Consider the following 23280-nt stretch of genomic DNA (forward strand, 5'->3'; position numbering starts at 1 on the left):
ATTTTAAATATATCGTGCCACTGCCTTCTTGCCTCCATAGCGGCTGCTGAGTAGTCACTACTTAGTCTTATGCTGTTTCCTTTGTATGTGGTGAATTGCTTTTCTCTTGCTGCTTTCAGAACTTGCTCCTTCTCTTCTGTGTTTGACAGTGTGATCAGTATATGTCTCGGAGTGGGTTTATTTGGATTTATTCTATTTGGAGTTCGCTGAGCATTTATGATTTGTGTATTTATGTTGTTTAGAAGATTTGGGAAGTTTTCCCCAACAATTTCTTTGAATACTCTTCCTAGACTTTTACCCTTTTCTTCTGCTTCTGGGACACCAATGAGTCTTATATTTGGACGTTTCATATTATCTATCATATCCCTGAGGTCCATTTCGATTTTTTCAATTTTTTTCCCCATTCTTTCTTTTATGCTTTCATTTTCCATTCTGTCATCTTCGAGGTCACTGATTCGTTGTTCAACTTCCTCTAGTCTTGTGCTATGAGTGTCCAGAATCTTTTTAATTTGGTCAACAGTTTCTTTAATTTCCATAAGATCATCCATTTTTTTATTTAGTCTTGCAATGTCTTCTTTATGCTCTTCTAGGGTCTTCTTGATTTCCTTTATCTCCCGTACTATGGTCTCATTGTTCATCTTTAGTTCTTTGAGTAGCTGCTCTAGGTGCTGTGTCTCTTCTGGTCTTTTGATTTGGGTGCTTGGGCTTGGGTTATCCATATCGTCTGGTTTTTTCATATGCTTTATAATTTTCTGTTGTTTTTGGCCTCGTGGCATTTGCTGAACTTGATAGGGTTCTTTTAGGAGTTGTAGACCAATTGAAGTCCTTATCTCTAATTTATCAGATCTGCAGCTTCGTGGGGTACACTTTCTCTAACTAACCAGCAGGTGGCGTCCACGAGCCACCTGTTCTCCACAAGCCAGTTCTCCCCTGCTTAGCCTTTTTGGTGAGTGGGGGAGTGAGTCTTGTGGGGTCCAATTGGTGTACCAAGCTTGCGTGTGTAGTTGGTGTTGCCTGCCCTGTATGTGGGGCGTGTTTCTGGGCAGTCGGGGAGGGGGGGGTGGCCCTAACAATCAAATCTCCCTGGTGATCCTAGAGTTTTAAAGCTGCTGCAATAGTCTAATCCTTCAGTTCAGTCCTGCCACAGTTTGTCTCTGCCGCTGACCCACAAGTCCTTGGTATTGGCGTATGGCTCCTGAGACTTGCAAGTGGGCCCCTCTTCCAGGTTGTGCACCCCGGGTCCTCTGTTGAGGGATGACTGTGCTATGTCACAGGTGAGTGCCGTCCCCACAGGGCAGTTCTGGGCTGCTGGGCTGTGTAGGGAGGCTCCCAGTCTGCTGAAATGATGGCTGAATGGGGCTTTGTTAATTCACACTGCTCTACCTTCCCAACTCTGGGACAATCAGCTGAGGTTGCAGGGAAGGCTAATGTCCACGCCCAGTTTTGTGGTGTGTGCCTGTTATTTGAAGCACTTCCGTCACACTGGGTTGTCTGGGGCACTTCTGGGCTATGGGGCTGGCGATGGGCAGGAGTGTTTCCTGTCCACCAGGATGATGGCTGTGAGCGGACACCCCTCTTTTCTTGGGAAGTTGTGGTGTTTAGTGAATTTTCTCAGCCACTGGATTATTGCGTTTTGTCTCAGAGCTCTCCTAGTTCTGCTCTTGACTTGACCTGCCCAAATAGTAAGTCTTTGAAGCTTTCTGTATTGGGCTTCTTAGAGTAATTGTTTTAGAAAAAGAAAAAAGGATTAAAAAAAAAAAAAAAAAAAAAAAACGGGCCCTCCTCAGAGATCTAATGGGTTATTGAAATGCTAAGAGACAAAGCAACCAGGGCCATTAAGGAAAGGTCCACAGGGCAGAGAGATGAGCTTTTCTTTGGGATTTGCATATGCGCCTCAGGGCCCTTCCCCTTTCTATGTTCACCAGAACTCCAAAAATCCTCCGCTTTTATTTTGAAGTTTTTTGTGTTGTTTTTTTTCTATGCCTGTCTCCTCTCTGCTGGGCTGGCTGCTCTCAGATTCTCTGGTGTCTGGTCTCAGTCTATCTATGTTTGGAGTTTGGATCAGTAGAATGAGTTTCCGATAAGGGCTGCCACTGCAGTTCTCCCTTCTCCTACCCGGAGCTGACAGCCCCTCCTCCCCTGGGACTGAGCCTGGCAGGGAGGGGCACGGGTCCCCTTGCCGCAAAAACTTACAGATTTCGCTGATCTCAGCAGTTCCACGTTTTCATGAGTGTTGTATGAAGTATGCTCAAAGTCAGATTGCTCTGTGGTGTCCAGTCCACGCAGTTCCTGGCTTTCTACCTACTTTCCTAGAGGAGTAACTAAAACATACAGCTCACCAGTCTGCCATCTTGCCCCGCCCCGTATCCTTTTGAATGTGTATTTACAATATACAACACTTATTGCAACTCTTGTAATTAAATTCAGACCTTAAATTCAATTGACTGTTTTTACTCAGAACACATAATGTGCTATGGATTTTATTTTTAGAAAGTCAAAAGTCATTTGGAAAGTTCTGGTAAATGCTACTACATGGATGATCCTTGAAGACACCACGTTGAGTGAAATAATAGTCAGGCACAAAGGGACAGATATTGTATGATTCCACTTACATGAAATAGCTAGAATATGCAAATTCATAGAGCCAGATAATAGAGTACAGGATACAGCAGGTGTGTGTGGGCGGGAGTTAATGCATGCGTAATGGGTACAAGTTTTCTGTTTCGGGTGATGGGAAAGTTCTGGTAATAGATGGTGGTGTGGGTAGCACAACATTGCTAATCTAATTAATCCTAGTGAATTGTTTTGAATTGTATTCTCCGGAGTGGTTGAATTAGGAAAGTTTATGTTGTGTAAAGTTTCCCACAATTAAAAAGAGAGAGAGAAGAAAAAACAAGTCATTTAGATGCTTGTCTATTAACTGTGTAATGAGAAGTGTAATATCCACCCCTACCCTCAAATTGAAATATGATGAGACTTACTTTCTTGTGTAGTTAGCACTTCACTGATTGGTTAGAAAACAATTTGTTCAAGGGCACACTGAATTTTAGTGGCAAAACTAGAATGCAGATTCTCAGTACTCATCTGCTAGTCACGTTCTAGTACTTTAAAAAAAGAGAATGAAGTGAGAAATATTTAGTTTCTGGCAAGGACATTGTTGATTAAATTGACTTCCCCAAATTTTATATAATTTCAGTCTGTACATGTTAAAACCATTAGGTGATTGGATTTATTTTTTTTTCTCCTGGATTGAGACCTTATCATGAGAATGATAAAAATTTTTTACATTCATTTTTATTGAGCTATATTCACATACCATGCAGTCATACTAAGCGTACATTCATTCAGTTGTTCACAGTACCATGATATAATTGTGCATCATCACCAAAATTAATTTTTGAACATTTTCATTACCACACACCCAAAAATAATAAGAATTAAAATGAAAAAGAACAATTAAAGTAAAAAAGAACTCTGGGTGCCTTTTTTTTTTTTTTCTGCCCCCATTTCATTTTTCTACTCATCCATCTACACACTGGACAAAGGGGAGTGTGGTCCATATGGCTTTCGCAATCCCATTGTCACCCCTCATAAGCTACATTTTTATACAATCGTCTTCAGGATTCATGGGTTCTAGGTTGTAGTTTGATAGTTTCAGGTATTTAGTGCTAGCTATTCCAATTCATTGGAACCCAAAAAGAGTTGTCTATATTGTGCATATGAGTGCCCACCAGAGCGACCTCTTGGCTCCTTTTGGAATCTCTCTGCCACTGAAGCTTATTTCATTTTCTTTCACATCCCCCTTTTGGTCAAGAAGATGTTCTCCATCCCATGATGCCAGGTCTAGATTCCTTCCCAGGGGTCATATTCCATGTTGCCAGGGAGATTCTCTCTCCTGGGTGTCAGATCATGTGTAGAGGGGAGGGCAACGATTTCACCTGCCAAGTTGTTTTAGCTAGAGAGAGAGGCCACATCTGAGCAACAAAGAGGCAAGAATGATAAAATTTTATAAGATAAATTCTGAACCTACCTTATTTTTTTCCGACTTAGAATATAAATTTCAAGTCAGAAAAAAATTTGAGAGCAGAAAAGAGAAATCAGTCACAGCTGTTGAACCTTAAAGTGATGTCCTGTCCCAGCACCTGCCTTAAGCTTAGACAGATTCATTGTACATTTCTGATTCAACCTGTGTTCTAAGTATAGTTAGCCAAATTAAATGAAAATCAGTCTGTTTTTAAAAAGATGTTGTTGAGTTAATGAAAGCAATGCAAATACCTAATTTGAGAAAAAAAAAAGTATTTTGTGACCAGATGTCATCATTTGTGGGTAAAGTACAAATGCATAAATGTATAAGAAATAAGCAAATATGTTTTTTGTGTGAGCAGTAATGAGTATTTAGTTGTTTCTTTACATTTCCATTTTCTTCTTCATTTTATGAAATTTAATTAAAACAAGAATGAGGAATAGAAGAGAAATATTGTATTTTCCCCAATAAATTTTCCCCGAGGTAAAGTTTAGATAATCAATATAAGGATATTAACTAATGCTAAAATGGCTGCTCCTTAAAGAATGGACATCATTTTTGTTGCATGTGGTACTTTCAGAGCATAATTTTTAGTGAATTTAGAGGATCATCAAATCCCAGAAAGAATACATCTTTGCACTCAAGAAGTCTGTGTTCTCTGTTGGGCTTCAAGAAATAGACACACTTTTTCCCCCTATCTGGCACCTCCTTTTTGGCATATTCTTTGGCGCTGTCCCTAAAGGGATTTCCCTGGAAAGCAGATCATTCCATTGTGATCCAGAAATGCTTTTGTCTGACTCCTGGGTCATGCTTTAAACCCAGAACAAATGACAGCACTAAGCATACTGCATGAAAATGCCCAGCCATTAAACTCATCCAGAGATGTTTTGGTTTGTTTCTTTTAAATGATGCAAAAGTACCCAAATTGTGAGTAGGATTATTTTATGTAAATGTCTAGTGATGTTGATTTTTGGCCAGAATTTGGAATAGATGAGAAAATATCAAGTAAATAATTTTATCAAAAGACAAATTAACTTTTGAAGCTGGTGTTAATTGGCAGCCAAGGTATTTCATTATGTGACTGAATTTTTACCAGTTGTTACTTGGTTACTATGAAAACATCAGCCAGAAGAAAGCTCTTCATTGTGATGGATATTTCCCTCATCTCTCCCAATTCCTCTGCCAACGTGTTAATAAAGTGAGTCCTGTTTTAAAACACCTATGTGCTGCCTGGAAGCTGTCTGTATTGGCTATTTATTCAACTTTACTTCTGGATTAGATGCATATTTCATGATCAGTGGGTTCAGGGATGATCACTTTCAAACTGTACATGTTTTATTTTTCTATTTTGCAATTCTCTTTGTTTGAATGAGGCTTGCTTTTTGGGAGATGTGCTTTTTCTTTGTAACCTAGAGCATAAAGCAACTACAGAGATGATTCTTTTCAATGAACTGATGAGAAATGTGGTGCCTTACCTCTGTGTGTGTGTACCTACTGCTGATTTTTTTTGAAGAAAAAATACCTGAAAGCCATAAGTAGAGAGGACCAACTCTTTGTTTCCCTCTAATAGTAAACAGCATGAAGAAGATTTCTCTTGACACATAACATATTCAAAACCCCTGGGAGTATGTATGCTTTGATATTTCCCCATTCTGACATTTTACTAGCTGGCTTTAAAAAGAAAATGGTTTGCTTAGTGAGTCCTCAACCTATAAGCAACAATTCTTGTGCTGTCCTATTTGTAATCACTCTTTTCTAATTCTCTTTTGTGTCAGGCCTCCAGTTTTAGGGTGATATATAAAAAATACTCAGAAAAAATTTTTGTGGGTGAAGTGGTAGAAGGATTGGTTCAAATTACTTGCAAAATTTCCCCAACCAGATGATTTAATTATGTGATCACAGTTTTATTGAAGCCTGTGCTTTTGAGTCTAAGAAGCAAGCATGGCTGTATTTGTTGTCCCTCAAAACAAAAACAGGTTTTCCTCTTGCCTTGAGAAGCCTCAGCTAGGGTTTTACAGAACAATATAATGAATGCTTCTGCTGCAGCATGTCACAGGGGAGGCTAGGACAATACTGATCTCCTGCAGACCGTTAATCCTTGCTTGCTGGGCTACATGTACAACTGGATTTCTGACAGTGGTGTGGGTTCACTAGAGACCTCTGTCATTCTGTTTTTCCTTTCGTAGGCAATGGTCGAGACAGTTAACAATCTCCTCCAGCCACAAGCTTTGAATGCGTGGAGAGACCTGACTACAAGTGATCAACTACGTGCAGCCACCATGTTGCTTGACACTGTGGAGGAAAGTGCTTTTGTGCTGGCTGATAACCTTCTGAAAACAGACATTGTCAGGGAGAACACAGACAATATTAGTAAGTGGCCCTTGATACACAGAAGGTCCAGAGTCCCTTGTTCTGCAGAAGAAGGAAAACAGAAAAGTATCTGTGGTTCCCCAGATGTTACAAGTGGGCTTTATTTTAATAGTGGTGAATTATTCTTTTTCTCTGATTAGGAAGGGATCACCTGTCATTGGTTTAAAAAGGTCTTTATAATTTTGTATACTATCCTTCTTAGGACACTGTAATTTGGATATCTTAGCCTGAGATCACTTACTTTTAAAAGTGAGATCCTTTTGCTTTTATTTTTTTTATGAATGTATATATGTATATATATATATATGATTGTACTATTTAAAATTTATCTTCCCAATAAATGGCTTATGTGTCTTCAGGAAAAATAAGGATGTCTGAATTATATACTATAAGGAAATTAATAATTTAAGTGACATGATAACATGATTTTGATAATTGTGTTATTTGGCTCATAAAGAATATATATCTGTTTTGGTTGCTTGTAAGGATGTAGCTGACAGTTTTATTTCAGGAGATTTGATAAAGCTGGTTTAAACTTATTAGATTAAAAGAGAGATCAATATTGATATAATACTGCAGCTCTACATTATAAACGGACTTTTACTTAATTCATAAAATAAAGATAATATTTTGATAAATCAACTTGTAGCCAATAAGAGTGTAAAGAGTAGACTTCAATTTTGAAATTTCTGGTTTATCATTGATGTATTTGCATTCTGATTTACATGACTTTGATAGCATTTGTCTGCTTTATTTTGAAAAAATAAATTATTAGCTGATTACTTATTTGTAAATAGAAGATTAAACTACTACAAATCATTACAAATAGAACATTAATTCCGGTGTTTTCATTTCAGAAATATTTCTGTGATTTAGGGAATTCGTATAGTTTTGGCATATTTCTCAATTAGCACTGACATCTTTTTGCTATTAACAGAATTAGAAGTTGCAAGGCTGAGCACAGAAGGAAATTTAGAAGACCTAAAATTTCCAGAAAATATGGGTCATGGAAGCACTATCCAGCTTTCTGCAAATACTTTGAAACAAAATGGCCGAAATGGTAGGTTAGAGTTTATTGTTTAAGCTTGATGGAATTGAACTTGCCATTAGTTCATCGGTTCTTTGTGTGGAATTTTAAATCCACTATCAAAGTGCTCTCCTCTTCCTCCTCTTTCTTATCTAGCACACCCCAAATATTGCAGTGATATTTGTTCTACAAAATTCTCAATCAGATTTGGAAATTATTCCATTAGTATTTGGTTGTAGTAAAGTGTTAGAAACTTGAATATGAGGTGTCTTAGTTTGCCAAGGCTGCTGCAATAATACCAGTCTGTGGTATTATTTGTCAACAAGAATTTATTGTTTCACAGTTTTGGAGTCTAGAAGTCCAAAATCTAAGTTTTGACAGGATCATGCTTTTTCTGAAAGTCTGTAGTGTTTGGTGATAGCTTACCATCAATCCATAACTCATTCTCTGTCTTTGTCACATGGCCATCTGTGTCCTTCTGTCTCCTATTCCTGACTGTGTCCAAATATCCTTTTACAAGGACTCCAGTCATATTGGGATAAGGCCCACCCCTCTTTGGTTTGGCCTCACCTTAACTAATACCATCTTCAAAGATCCTATTCACAAATGAGTTCACATCCATAGAACTGGGGGTCAGGACTGGAACATGCCTTTGCTGGGGCCATGATCCAATCTATAACATGAAGGAAATAAAAGCCAGATTATCTGATTTTCTTGCTTGAAAGAATTATCTCATTGAATTGACAGATTTAGCTTCTGCCAAAATTTTTAATGGGATCTCTACTTGTCATTTTTAAATTATTTTTATTCTTACTCAACTTCTTTTTGAAAGTGTTTCTGTACTTTTCCTTTGTAAATAATATGGAATTTTTTTAAATTTTAAAGTACATACAAAATTTAAACATGAGATCTTTTTGGGGAATAGAATTGGTGAGTGTAGGTTAGCTTAGTACTAGATGGCATTTACTGAATATAATTAAAATTCGATGAGTAAATAATCCCTCATAAAAAGAATATCTCAATCTTTCACTAATATTATATTAAAAAAAATTTTTTTATACCAGGAAGTGAGATTGTTTAACCTGTTAGGAGATAGAAACATCACTTGAACAACCAATTCAAAGCTGATATTTCAGATTACAGAGTGAGTAGTTTTGAAAGAAGATGTTGTTAAATAAATCAAGAAAAACATCATATATTTGTTGTCATCAGAATGAAATCTTTATAAGTTTTAGAAATCTTTTAAGATTGAACCTATAAATCATTATGTTGCTAATTTGACAATGAGGATTTTTGAGGCAGCACTACAGATTTTATAAAGCAATAACTTCCTAACTGATTTCTCTGCCTCTACTCTTGTAACCTGTTGCCAGAGTTTTCTACCTGAAACACAAATCTGACCATTTCACTTCCAACTAAATTTATAATGAAATCAGTGACTTAAATTAAGCCTACCAGCCACAACACAGCCCACCTCCTTCCTGCTTTGTTGGCCCCACTTCATGCGCATCTTTAGCATGTTCTCTCAGTTCTCTAGACAGACTAGTCTGGATTCTGTTCCTTGAATAATCAAGCATGCTCCTGCATCAGGTTTGTGTTTGTTTGTTTTTGCATTTCCTGTTATCTCCTTCTGAAATGCAATTTTTACATTTCTTTGAATGTCAACCTCTCTACCATTCACTTCTCAGCATAAATTTCACCTCTTTAGGGAGAACCTTGCTGACCCCTAAGGTTCTCTCTTTCTCAATCACTCTTTTCCCATTAGCTATATTTACCTTCTTTAACACTTATCCACTTACCATTACATCAAATTATATTGTTAATTGTTTTTAGATTTTTATTGGGCCGGCTTATTTTTGGACTCTTCCTCTAGGATGTACTATCCATGAGAACTAGGAATTTGTTTCACATGTTCACTGATATAACCTTAGTGTTTGGATAGAGTCTGGCACATCAATAAATTCATTAAAGAGTTATCACATACATGCATGAACTTACAGAAAGCAAACACATGAGAATTGAAATATCTGCATATTAGTCATAAATTCTGGTTTCACTTATTTTATTGTTTACTAAATTAAGGTATAGTGACTTTTTTTAAAAAGTCATTAATTTTGCTGTGGAGAATCTGTAATGGTTATATGTGACCAAAAACACTGGTGAAACAGGTGGAATGGCAGCATGACAGTGGGCCACAGTGGAAATTGTGATGAGTTATCAGCCAATTATAAGCCATAAAAATAAAAATTGTTAATGTCTACAAGAAAAATACCTGGCTGTTTGTGTATTTTGCATTAAAAAAGCAGTACTTTAGAGCAGATCTGAAGATAAAGAATTGAAATTAAAATCTATGTTGTACATTCAATAAGTCGAGAAGTATTTAGTGAGTTGTTATTGTTAACACTGTACCATAATAGATATGGACCGAAAGTTTAAGAATGCCTCCTTCCTTTCTGTGGCTCTCCTCATAATCTCTTTTCTGGATTACCGAAAGGAGAAAGATATTTCATAGAATCACTGAGAAGGCTAGAGAATCAGTCCCAGATATTGTACAAGAGCTAGGAGGCTGATGGCAGCCTGTATCCTAGCACAGAATCATTGCTGAGAGATGTCACTGCTGCCACCAGTGAACAGTGGGTGTCATAATGGCTCTGCTGATACCGCTGAACCATCTCCCCTGACCTGCTCCCTGTGTCACTAGCTCCTCATTCAATTCTCAGGCTAGTGCATTTCATCAGATGCGTCTAGCTGAAGTGCCAAAATAAATCTATTTGCAAGGCAGGCCAGGAAGCAAGTTTATGTCCTTTTTGTGGCTATAAATCTTTGGAGTAGGGAATTTCCCAAACATGGGAGCATGGTTCAGATATTGGGGAGCTGCCTTCCCCCTAAAAGTCCCATTAATTTTTTTTTTTTTTTTTTTTTTGCCTTTGTTCCTACTTGACTCTATGTTTTCTCTCTGTCTTCTCACTTGACACCAAAATCTTCAAAGATAGAGACTGTGACTTCTTCATCTTAGTAATCACATTATTTGTGGCAGTATTTGTCTCTTGATGAACTGACATGAATTTATACAGTAAGACATAGGGCTTGGCTTTTTATAAGAAAGAAAATGAGATGATTAAAACAACTGTTAAAGAAGGTTATTTTTACAGAGGATTACATGTAAAAGATTATAATAAGGGAAACCATAAGGCTGAAGGACTTGGCAACTCTCAGGAGATAATGACTTTAAAAGAGCCTGATAATTGAGTTTTAAAACAGTTAAAGATTTTGAATCCTTTTTTTTTTCTTCTTTAGAAAAAGTAAAATTTCAATAGACCTATGTTTATATACAATAAAATACACATATCTTAAGTGTCTCGTTTTATGAGTTTAATGGCTATACATACCTGTATAACAGCACCTAAAACAAGACATAAATCTCTTCTATTGCTCCAGAAGGTTTCTTGATACCTCTTTCCAGTCTTCTGCCCTATATCTCCTGTTCTGATGAAACCACTTTCCCCTTATTACATCCACAGACAAAATTTATCTGTTCTTAGATTTTATATAATTGGAATTATACGGCATGTACTCTTTTCTATCTGGCTTCTTACTGAGTATAATATTTTTAAGGTTCATTCATGATGCTCCATCTATCACTTTTGTTTTGCTTTTTTGCTGCTCAGTGTATTCCATTATATGAGTATACCATTATTTGCTTATCCATTTTCCTGTTCATGGATATTTGGTTTGTTTCCAGTTTGGGGCTGTTATGAATATAAGGACACTATGCACATTCTTGTACAAGTCCTTTTGTGGGTATATGCTTTCACTTATTTGGGAAAAGTAGATATATGTTCTTAAGAAATTTCAAACAGTTCTCCAACTGTTGTACTCTCAACTCGATATACTCTCATCAGCAATGTACGAAAGTACCAGTTGTTCCACATCTTTATCAATATTAGTGTTGTCAGTCATTTCCATTCTAGTATGCATAAAATAGTATCTCGTAGTTTTAATTTGCTGTTCCCTAATGACATAATGATGTTGATCATATTTCATGTTTGTTGGTCTTTCATAGATCTTTTTTGTGAAACATATGTTTAAGTCTTTTGCCATTTGCAATGGGTTGTACATTCTTTTATTACTGGTTTGCAGAAATGCTTTATGTATTTATGAGTCCAGAATATGGGTACATGTACGTGTGTGTGTGTGTGTATTTCCTACTTCTGTGGCTTTCTGTTCATCTTCTTAATCTTGTATTTTGATAATGCAAATTTTTAATTCTTATAAAATTTACTTTATCATCTTTTTCTCTTATGGGTCATGTTTTATTTGGGTCCTATCCAAGGCATCGTTGCCTTCTCTGAGGTCAAAGATGTTATACTGTGTTTTGTTCCAGAAGATTTATGGTTCTAGTTTTTATGTTTAGATCTATGATCCATCTTGATTTAAGTTTGGAATACGGAGTGAGATAGGGATGATTAGATAGATAGATAGATAGATGATAGATAGTTGTTTGAGCAACATTTGACTTTTCTTATTTCCCCATGAATGACTTAGCAATTTGGTTGAAAGGAATGCTTTATTTATTATTATTATTTTTTTAATAAATAGATGGGTTTAATGATACATTGCTCTTCACAGAGAAGGCTAAAGGACTTTAGACTACAATCCAGAAATATACAACCATGCAACACAGACCAATTAGCAAGGTCTAAAATAGCCCGGCTTCTTAATACAACTAACCTATAAACATGGCAGCCCTGTTTCTGCCTTTCTTCCCTCGAAAATGACCCTATATCTCACTTGAAAACAGCCACTGTGGGGAAACCAGAAACCTAGCTGGGTTGTGTGTGTCCAAAAGTGAAAACCCAAGGAAAAGTAGCAACTCAGCGGTTAGTTGGTGAAAGCGGGAAGTCAGGTACCCTTAACTGTGCTGCTTTGCTCTTCTTCCTCTTGCTGTTTTTGTCCGTCTTCTTCAGCCTGTCCATGTTGGCTCTCAATAGTCGTCTGAAACTTATTAACTTCTTTGGAGCTCACCATGGTGCTGATCTTTTTCCCTTCAGTAGCTCTGAATAGACAGTTGTAAGAAGGCTCAAAGCCCTCCACAGTACCTTTCCTTGGAATGGGTTTAGTTCGACCCTCATATTTCTTCAGGGTGATGAACACGCTGCCCAACAACCAACACTTCTTGAAAAGCCTAATCAGCTCTGTCAGGAACTGCTCGCTCTCCAGCAGCAAGCACCACCTGGCGCTGCTGTCTCTGCTCCCTCAGCATAAGCCCCCAGCAGTTGGGGCCGGAAGTTGCACCTCAGAATGCTTTATTTTCAGTTGTGAATACATATTCTTACACAAATTTTATTACAATCCAATTAGAACTAACTAATCCATGAAGATTGCACAGTCTAACCAGAATTTCTTCCCAATTTCTAATTCATATTTGCATTTATTTTAGGAGAAATCAGGGTGGCCTTTGTCTTATATAACAACTTGGGTCCTTATTTGTCCACGGAGAATGCCAGTATGAAATTGGGAACAGAAGCTATGTCCACAAATCATTCTGTTATCGTCAATTCTCCTGTTATTACAGCAGCAATAAACAAAGAGTTCAGTAATAAGGTTTATTTGGCTGATCCTGTGGTGTTTACTGTTAAACATATCAAGGTAAGAAAATGACATTTCAAGGATAGTTGTTCACATTAATCATATTTATCATAACATAAACATGAATTGTATTAATTTTATTTTTATGTTTTTCTATTTGACACAAGTGACTCATTATTAAAATATTACTGGTGTTTTTTTTTTTTTTACAGATGAGATTTTGAGGGAGGAGAATATTTTCTTGTATCTGTAAATATTTTTGGTAAAACATTCATAGACGGTTTTCTAAATGATTCTTCATAATGCAAAAAGCTAAAATATGTTAAATAGAGCTGATCATGGCTTCATATAAGATGTAACGTGTAATTAATGTATGTCTTTATGTCTATATGTAGGCATACATGTGTGTATATATAAGGATTGTTGTAAATTGAACAAAGATTTCTAAAGACTATCCTTTAAGTTAATTGTTTAGAGCAATTAAGTTATTTATTTAGCAATGTAAATTAATTGATATGATTCTGAAACTTCGATTCTAGTATTCCTTTGAAATTATTAAAAAAAACAGTGAATGTATCTATAATCAGGGAACAAACAACAGTATATACTTAAATTTACTTGGAATTGATGAGACTTACTTAATATAACACTGGTAGACCCTTTAATAAAAATTGGAACAGAGTACAAAGTTGTATAAGTTGTAAAGAAAATGCCTACCTTATTTAGGTGATCATAAAGTAGTTATTGGCTTTATTGATTTTTCCCTGTAGCAGTCAGAGGAGAACTTCAACCCTAACTGTTCATTTTGGAGTTATTCCAAGCGCACAATGACAGGTTATTGGTCAACACAAGGCTGTCGGCTCCTGGCAACAAATAAGACACATACTACATGCTCTTGTAACCACCTAACCAATTTTGCAGTACTGATGGCACATGTGGAAGTTAAGGTAAGATATATACCATAAAATAAAAATGCTTGTAGCATACACTCAGGCTACTAACTATAAATAATCCTAAATATGTAGGCCAGTCTCTCACTTTACTCTCTTAGGAAAGAAATTCAATATTTTCCCACTTTCACAGCAACTCTATTCAGGAACTCTTGGGTGTTCAGCCCATATCCTCCTGGACAATTCAAAGAAACTTTTCTCCCTTTTCCTATTATCACTATAGTTGATAAAATTAAAATTTGCTTATAAAATTTTCCCTAAACTCCTCCAGTTTTTTTTTTTTTAGTTTTTAACTCCTCCAGTTTTATTTCACATAAATAAATGTCATACCAACTTAATTCTACCCTGTTATAACCTAGGTAGGTTCATGAACAAAGGGCATGATAGGATCGCAGGATTAAAGGCCAGTGGGGTAGATTTAGGACTGGTAGGCTGAAAATTAAGGAGCTGTACATGGGATCGAACACTGTCAAGCTGACCTTTAGGAAAGCAGCTGTTGAGCACAATACATAAAACATGGGAATGTAAAGGGCATAGTAAACTCTAGCACAATGTAAGGAATTCTGCCTATCTAAGAGGACACTAATCTAAGGAGAAATCCAGGTGAGAGGTAGTTTCCAAAGTCAAGACATATGATTTACTTTGACTGGAATAGTCTCTTCCCAGTGCACCTCTGGCTGTCACACATATAGAGGGTTGAGAGATGGAAACTATGGTTCAAGGGAAGAGAAGGCCGACAGGGTTTCAGGGTATCAACCAAGCAGGAGAAATATTAAGAGTAGGAATGTAGTACCATTGAGATCTGGGAGTCCTAGGGCAGGTCACTCAGAAAAAAGTCCCTAGGCAGGTCAGTGCATCCAGGGTACAATCAGTCCTGAGATACTCAGTTTATGGAAATGTACCGAGTTGGAAACTTTTGTTTTTGTTCCAAGCAAAATAATTCATGGCTAGGGATGATTGAGAGTTCTGAAACCTTGTTTTCTTTTCACAATTAAATTAGTAACTGTGGTTGACTTGGATGCACATGTTGGTTCAACCAAAATTTATAGCTTGAAGAAAGCTATGTTATGTAAATTATTTGACATAAAAATGGACTTTTTTAAAAATTTTCAAACTAGATGTCCAGTGGAAAGAATGTTTTTTCTAAACCTTTTTAAAGTCATAAACTAAATGAATTTAAAAACCTTAACATATAGCTTCAGTTTTTTCTAAAGAATTTATATATCATATATACATATATTATTAAGAGTATTTTACCATCATTAATCTTAAATAATTTATACAAAATTATTTATCTTTGGAAATATTTTGGTATTTTACTATAGGGCAGAACACTTACAAGCATTAACAATTTTAAGCAAAATATATAGCTTAGTTTTCATAGCATTTTGCCTTATAATAGCTATTTCATAATTACTTTACATGCATTGTGTTGTGGAAAGAAAATGAGTAATTAAAAACCTAGAATATCTTTGGCAAATACCAGATATTCTTTCATACAATTAACTAAAATTTTTCATTATGTAAGTAATGTTACTTAGATATTCAACCTTATTAATTGATAAATGGTATTTTCAGGGCAATTGTCTATATAGGTACAATGAAATATGACATAACATTTGTGTTTATACTCTTCAATTCATCACATATTTAAGTGTTAGGAATATAGTAATGAAGAATAAGATTAAAAATGTTGCCCTCAAGAGGCTACAGGTTTTTTTTTTTTAGATAGAAATAAATATGTGTATTATGTAATAAGACAGTGATAAGAATGAGGTTTGCACAGGGAATGTTGGAAAATTAAATATGTGAAGTTCTTAGAGGAGATGATTTCCAAGCTCTATGTTAAGAGACTAATGAATTAGCCAAGCAAATAGTGAAGAGCATTCCAATCTCAGGAAACAGCATGACCAAAAGCATGAAGATTTTATATATTATGGTTGTAGAGGATAAAAAGTTGAGGGTTACTGGAACACAACTACGAGGTAGCTTGTTAGCAGTTGGAGATGAGCTCAAGAATTTGTTAGGGCCATTCCATTCAGGGCCTAATATGGAAACCAAGGCAGGCTTAGCTCTAACATCTGCAGATCCAAAGAGGGGTCCAAATGGAAACCCAAATATCACAAGTACCATACATCAGAATATTTATAAGTAATGAAGCTAGCTAGCAAACTTTTAAATAAAGTATACTCTGTCCTCCTAACAAAATATGTCATTAGAGTGACCCAAGATACAGGATGGTGAATTCTCAGAATCCCCAGAGTTCTGCACATGAGCATAGTGGGGAGAGTCTGCATCTAGCTCCCAGCCAATGGGAGCCCACCCCTTCAAAGGAATGAGCCTGGATGAGGACTCTTGCCAGGGTCTCAGGGTTTAACTTTGGTGCAGGTCTTTGCTTTTATTCTATGGGCAACTAAGAAACAGTTGCTAGATTTTTAAGCAATCATGATGAAGGATTATTTTACATTTTAGGTAAATTGCTCTCATCCTGTGTGCATGATAGATATGAAAATTATTAAATGGCTGCAGTGTGTCAGTTATTTCAACAATCCTGGTGAAAGAAGTCTGGAGCCTAAACTAGCACTGTCCTGGTAAAAATGGGGAGGATTTAGATTTCAGGTGTACTTGGGATAAAAAATGCAAAATCCTTATTAAATTGATAGAGATCAATATATGTGTTAATAACCAGAAATTATATACTTGTAAATTCTCTTCTCATTTCCCTGATGACAATGAAAATAAAGGAAGTATTAATGACAAACACATTTAAAAACGGGAAAATCATGGCAAAAGTTTGATCTACCTGAGGCCATTGACCCAAGTAATTTCATCCAAAATTGTCTTTGACTCTGTTGTATTCAGAGAGAGATGGTGCAGGCGTCCAGAGGATGACTGACCCCAAGCCATTTAGCACCTTAAGGAGTAAAATTATCTTAGAACTGTAAACACAGTTCAAATTTTTATCCTTAAAGGACTATGTTTCAATTTGCTAAAGCTGCTGAAATGCAATATGCCACAAATGGGTTGGCTTTTACAAAGAGGGCTTATTAGCTTATAATTTTACAATTGTAAGGCCGTGAAAATGTCCAAATTAAGGCATCAAAAAGAGGATACCTTCTCTGAAGAAAGGTTACTGGCATCCAGGCTTCTTCTGTCACATGGGAAGGCACATGGCTGGCGTCTGCTGGTCCTTCTCTCTTGGGTTTTGTTGCTTTCAGGCTCTGGCTTCAGTGGCTCTTTCAGCTTCGGTGGGTGTTTTTTCCTCTCTGAGCTTCTTCTCATTTCATACCTCTTTTCCTCTCATAAAGGACTCCAGTAAAAGGACTAAGACCCACCTTAATGGACTGAGTTACATCTCAATTGAACCAAAATGTCCCACCCACAATAAGTCTTCACCCACAGGATGGATTAAAAGAACATGGCCTTTTCTGGGGTACATAACAGCTCCAAACCAGACAAACCGTTGTTTGGTCAGAGCATCAAGAATCGATCTAGCTTATCAAGACTGACTCCACTAACAAATGTTAGATTTGAACCTGGAATATTTTAGCCTGGCTCTGGGGTTCTCTTTTTCAGCTTAGGAAAGAAACTCAAAACAGAAAAAAATAGATCAAATCTGATACAACAAGAAAATATCATTTTTTCCTCAGTTCATTGCATAGCATTTTCTCCCCAATTCATTATAGAAGAATCCTGACTGTAATGATTATATGTGTCAACAAGAGATAAAATAAATGGAAATCAGTATTTTCCTTTAGGAGTCAGTTACACAGTATGTGTGTCCTGGATTTCTTATATCACAACTTATTATGCCCGAATCAGTCCCATTTTCTATCTGACAGTATAATTTTGGTACTAAAAAGATCACAGACAAAGGGAAAACAAGGAGACTGATCATCCCTTGAAGTCCAAAAAGAAAAACACCAAACTTACATTAGACTAATGTATAAAACAGAAAACTAATTTATTCATGCACAGTGAGAAATGCAGCAGCCATTACAACAGATGCTTATGTCTGCTAGTTATCACTTTCTAAGCCTGCAGTAAAAACCATAAAGGAAACAAAATTGTGTTGGAGATTTCTGCTTGGTGAGCTTGGAGAGAGAGCAAGAAAAATTAGTTTAGAAATCTTGACAGCTATTGACATCAAGCTGTGGTACCCTGAGGCTTCTATCATCACTGCAGGGCTGCCTGTGCATTGAACTGCCCTTATTGGTCTGCTCTGTTATCTCTGCTGTTCACTAAATACCTGTTCATGTTTATTGTGCACCTAAATTAAGATACTCATCATAAAAGTCTTGGCGTATTGCCTGCTACATACAAATAGTCTCTCAATAAAAGTAACTTCCTTCTGCCGATTTGCCAGATATAATACTAGATTCTAGGGGTTTGGAGGGAAGCTTTTGCCCTCAAGGAGCTCATACTTTTGAAGGGAGAAAAGGGCAGAGAAATGAAGCTGCAGCCACAATTGTAGTAAGTGTTATAAGTGAGGACTACATTATGTTTTAGGGAAACAGAGGAAGATCACCTATCTGAGGCAGGATTGCTCAGACAGGACTTATTAAAAAAAAAAAAAAGTGTGCTGCTCTGGAGGATGAGTAGTGTTTCTTTAGTAAAGTAAAACAGGGTTTGTTTAGTAAAGTTACATTTGGAGAATTTGACCACAATCTTGTAATTCTTTGAAATGTATTTGCCTTCTCTAGATTCTTCTTCTCTAGAAACCATCAAAAGGAAAACCATGGAAGATGACATATTACTTATTAAATATTCGAGAGGTGTCTTGTTTTGCTTTCTCTTCATTCTTCCTTTGAAATGCTTGTAAGTTAATAATGCTGATGCTGCAAGGATTTTGGTTGACCAGAAAACATAAATCTAACTGTGCGAGGAGTTATCTCTGAATTTTCAATTAGGCAAACATCTGAAGTATGGTCTCTTACAGGACTTCCCAGAGTCTGAATCATTTACTTGTAACTTTCCAGAATTGCTACCTTAAACCTAGTGTGGCAGCACAGCTGATCAGCTAGTTTTCTGAGTGCCCTTTACTTATCTTTTCTAAAGAAACATTTGATTGTCTTCTCTTTTAGGTACGAAAGTAACCATTATGGGAATTTAGATAATGTAACTTTATATTAAAGTGAGATAGGAATTTTCTTTATAGTATTTAAAAACCTTTTCGTTTTTAGGAATCACTTTCAGATGTGTTTGTCTGTGTTTCAGCAGAAGGTTAAAGAGACTAAATTTAAATGCCCATCTCTTAGCAGTAATTCTGTTGTATAAATTCTTAAACCCCTTGCTTTTGTGAACACTGTTGGGGGTGGGGTTTACTGTACTTAGCAGCAACATTAGTTTCAAACTAATTGAATTAAATCTGTAATTTTGCAGAACACTGTAATAAATACTTTAGGAAAGGGACTTATAAACTATATCATCTGTAGCTCTTTCCTCTACTCACATTATGATTATTTGGAGAATAAAAAAAAAAAAAATCACTACCCTCTCCTTCCAGTTCAGTTTGATATTGATTTTTATTTTCTTTAAAAGACTTCATTTCTCTTAATTTGCATATTTGCATCTCTCTCTCTCTCTCTTTTTTTATTATATCCTTTTCTTCCTATCGAAACCCTCTCCCTGTCCAATTACAGGCATTGTTTTTGCTATCTAAAACCATTGTGTTCCTTGCTTAGTTTTGTATTGATTCAAAACAGTGATAATTTGGAAAATTTTAATTCCAAATTATGACTTTTTTAGTCCGTTATTTTATAGTTGGGCTTTTTCTAGGTTAGGAGAATATACTAGGTAATTTTACATTTCAAGGCTCTGCAGTTTCACACAAAGGGAAGTACTTGCTTTTAAAAATAATATTTTTGTTTTTTAAAGTTCCAAAAGAAAAGTTAAAGTTACTTTAAGAGTTTAAGAAATGTCTTCATTAATGGAAAATAAAAGGAAATATTTTAGCTGCTCTAGATTAAATACTTCCATTTCAAATTTTATACTCATTTTGCACTTTGCTGTCTTTACTGTGGTGGAATTGAGGTGTAGCTGGAGATTAAAAATCATAACTAATGTATAGAACTTTAAGTGACATATTTATTATTTATTAGGGGAATAAAACTAGATAATTTATAAGTTGAATACTTCCAAATATGGAAAACTCTGCTGTGTTAATTTCCTAGGGCTGCTATGACAAAAAAGGATAAAGAAAGGCAAGTTAGCAGAAAAGGTTAGAAGGGCTAGAATGGAAGGTTTTGTGGACAATAGGAAAGACACTGGTTTTGGATTTTACTGTGAGTGAGCTTTACACAGAGGAGCAACATGATCAGTCGTACATATGTAATATATTTAATGTTTTAATTTTCTTATTTCATATGTATTTATTAAGAAGGAAACTTCAGCCATTTTCAGACCCTAAATGAGTTATATACTTCCTAGAAGTATGGATTAGTTTTTGTACTGAGTAGCATGTATTTGTCAATATACCTTATCATTATGCCTATTTTAGTCCCTTTGAATTTTGAGTTCTTTGAGATCAGTTAGCATATGTATTCTGGATAACTACACATAGTTGATCTTTATTATTTGATTCCAACCCATCTCTTGAAGGGCTCAGGTCAGTGCAGCTCCAAGACCAAAGAACATGCTAGGCACAGAGTCAGACATGAGTTTTATTAGGACTTAGAAACAAGAAAGTCTCCAGTGGCAGCCGGCTGGAAAATGGAAGTAGTGCCCCACAAAGGTGGGAGTGCAAGGGGCAGTTTATAAGAGTTTAGGACAAAGACATTGCATAGGGTATGAGAATAGGCTTTTAGCAGAGTTTCATGACACAGGGATCTGGAGATTTGTTATCAACAGTGATCGGGGTGGGGGGGTTTAATGCTTTACAAGTGCTTTATAATACCATCTCAACATTCTTTCCTCCTTGAGGAGGTCTGTTGAACTTTAACTTATGTCCTGGTCATGCAGGTTGCTATGTGATGTGGCACCTCATTCCCCAGTAGGGAGGGGGAGCCCGGGCCGTGGGTCCCCACACAGATTTATTCGCTAAAATTTGTTTGTAACCCCAAAATCAATACTTTTGGTGCTTTCACTTAATAACATGAATTATAGTATGAAAAAATTGGTGTTCATTTGAAATCATATATTACTCAGTATTATTTATGTTTCTTTTACATAATGCTATGTCTTAAACAAAACAACAGGACTAGCTAACAGAGGCAATTAGTAATTAATAGTATTCCTAATTAATCAAATAGTATGTGTGAAAATATAACAATATTTTTCTACTGTTTCATTATGCTCTCTGATAAAGCAATTTAACTTTCTTTTTACTCTTTATTGGATATTAAATTCTGTAGGCTACATTATTCTGTTTTTTTAAGATAAATAAGAATAAGACGTGTTTTAAAGTAAATATAACAGGTAATTAAACACGTATGACCTGTATTTAATAAAAAGTAGCTATGATATGTTCCTTCTGTTTTTCTTTTCCCCTCTTTTGTTTTATGGAGAGGTAAAACTGAATACAGTCAAACAAAATTTGACTTGCAGTTCTGCTTTAAAGTACAAAGGTTATTGCAGCTTATGAAGTCAAAGTTGGATCCCAAATAATTTACAGTTTTAGTAAAGAAATGAGAAAATCCTGTTTAACTTGGGTGCCTTTTTCTTATAACCATTTTGGAAACACTCTTTTTTCCCAAAAATTAGGCTTTTTTTTTTTTTTATTGTATGAGTTTTGTCCTCACCTACACATAACTTCAAACCACTCAGATAGAGTCAGTTCCTCCTTTTCTAGGCTTCTTGGTGCTTCTTCCATTATCAGACAGCTGTGGAGAACCAGCATATAAATTTCTGTTTTACTGTAATTCTTTTCTCCATTCTTATCTGCAACGTATTTCAAAATTAGAGAAGGACATTCTTCTTGCCCCACATTTTGACAGAATGACTTACGGCAAGGCAATATTTTAAACTCTACATCCATTGCCAAAATCAGGGACTTTATATCTTTATTTTCTCAGGATGTGAAAATTTACTGCTGAAATTAGGACAGTCCTGACCAAATGTGGAGAGTTGGTCACCTTACGACTAATCCTACCTCTATGGTTGTTTTAGTATCATAGGCTGTTTAAAGCAGATAACATGAGAAGGGTTGGTCTAAACAATGGGAATTTATTAGTTTATGGTTTGAGGACAAGAAAATGTGCAAATCAAGTCATCATCAAGGCGATGCTTTCCTCCCAAAGACTGGCTGCCTGTGGTCCTTTTTCCTCTGTCACAAGGCAAGGCACATGGCAGCGTCTGCTGGTCTCTCCTTTCTCTTCCGGGTTCCATTACTTTCAGCTTCTTGCTTTAGTGACTTTCTCTCTTTGTCTGAATTTTATTCTTTTATAAAGTAAGAGGATTAAGACCCATTCTGATTCAGATGTGTCACACCGTAACTGAAGTAGTTTCATCAAAAGGGCCTTCTTACAATGCATCCGCAACCACAGGAATGGATTAAATTGAAGAGCATACTTTTCTGGATGCATAACCATTTCAAACCACCACAATAGCCTTAATATAATGTTGGCTAAAGTACTTATTCTCTGTGCTTCAGTTTTATCATCTGTAAGATAATGGAAATAATAGTAGTATCGCCTCATAACGTTTAGTAGGATTAAATGAATTTCCATAAATGAACACTTAAAATAGTATCTGGCCTTCTGAATGAGTTATGTGTGTTAGCTATTACTACTACTACTACTACTATTACCACTATTTTTTTTACTTCACTCAGAAATTAAGTAAATGAACATTTTTGTCTGCCTAGCTTCAAATCCTGCCCTCACCGTTACCACAGATACTTCTAAAATCCTTTTCTTATCTACTATTTGATCATTTTATTTCCCTTAAAAATTTCCAGTGGATCACTAATGCTTCTTAGTTAATCAATTTTTTAGCATTTCTAATTCAATTTTATTGAGATATATTCACATACCATATAATCATTCAAAGTGTACAATCATTTGTTTACAATAACATTATATAATTGTGCATTCATCACCGCAATCAATTTTTGAACATTTTCATTACTCCAAAAAAATTAAAATAAGAATAAATAAAAGTAAAAAAGAATACCCAAAACATCCCACCACCCCCCATACTCCCCTATTATTCATTTAATTTCTGTCACCATTTTTCTACTCATGTGCCCATACACTGGATAAAGGATGTGTGAGCCACAAGTTTTTCACAATCACAGTCACACCATATAAGCTATATAGTTATACAATCATCTTCAAGAATTGAGGCTACTGGTTTGCAGTTCAACAGTTCAGGTATTTCCT

At 35.9% G+C, this 23280-nt stretch overlaps 1 protein-coding gene across 7 annotated transcripts in view; it reads left to right on the forward strand.

Moving 5' to 3' along the window:
* Positions 1 to 23280, forward strand: part of ADGRL3 (adhesion G protein-coupled receptor L3) — a 912567-nt gene that overhangs the window by 740257 nt on the left and 149030 nt on the right. For all 7 annotated transcript variants that reach the window (XM_037829887.1, XM_037829881.1, XM_037829884.1 and 4 more), the window contains 4 exons: positions 6211 to 6394; positions 7332 to 7454; positions 12862 to 13070; positions 13781 to 13957. In XM_037829887.1, the coding sequence (XP_037685815.1) occupies positions 6211 to 6394; positions 7332 to 7454; positions 12862 to 13070; positions 13781 to 13957 (693 nt within the window). The remainder of the gene's footprint in view (positions 1 to 6210; positions 6395 to 7331; positions 7455 to 12861; positions 13071 to 13780; positions 13958 to 23280) is intronic.

Source organism: Choloepus didactylus, chromosome 3, assembly GCF_015220235.1.
Source record: "Choloepus didactylus isolate mChoDid1 chromosome 3, mChoDid1.pri, whole genome shotgun sequence".
Taxonomy (NCBI): Eukaryota; Metazoa; Chordata; class Mammalia; order Pilosa; family Megalonychidae; genus Choloepus; species Choloepus didactylus.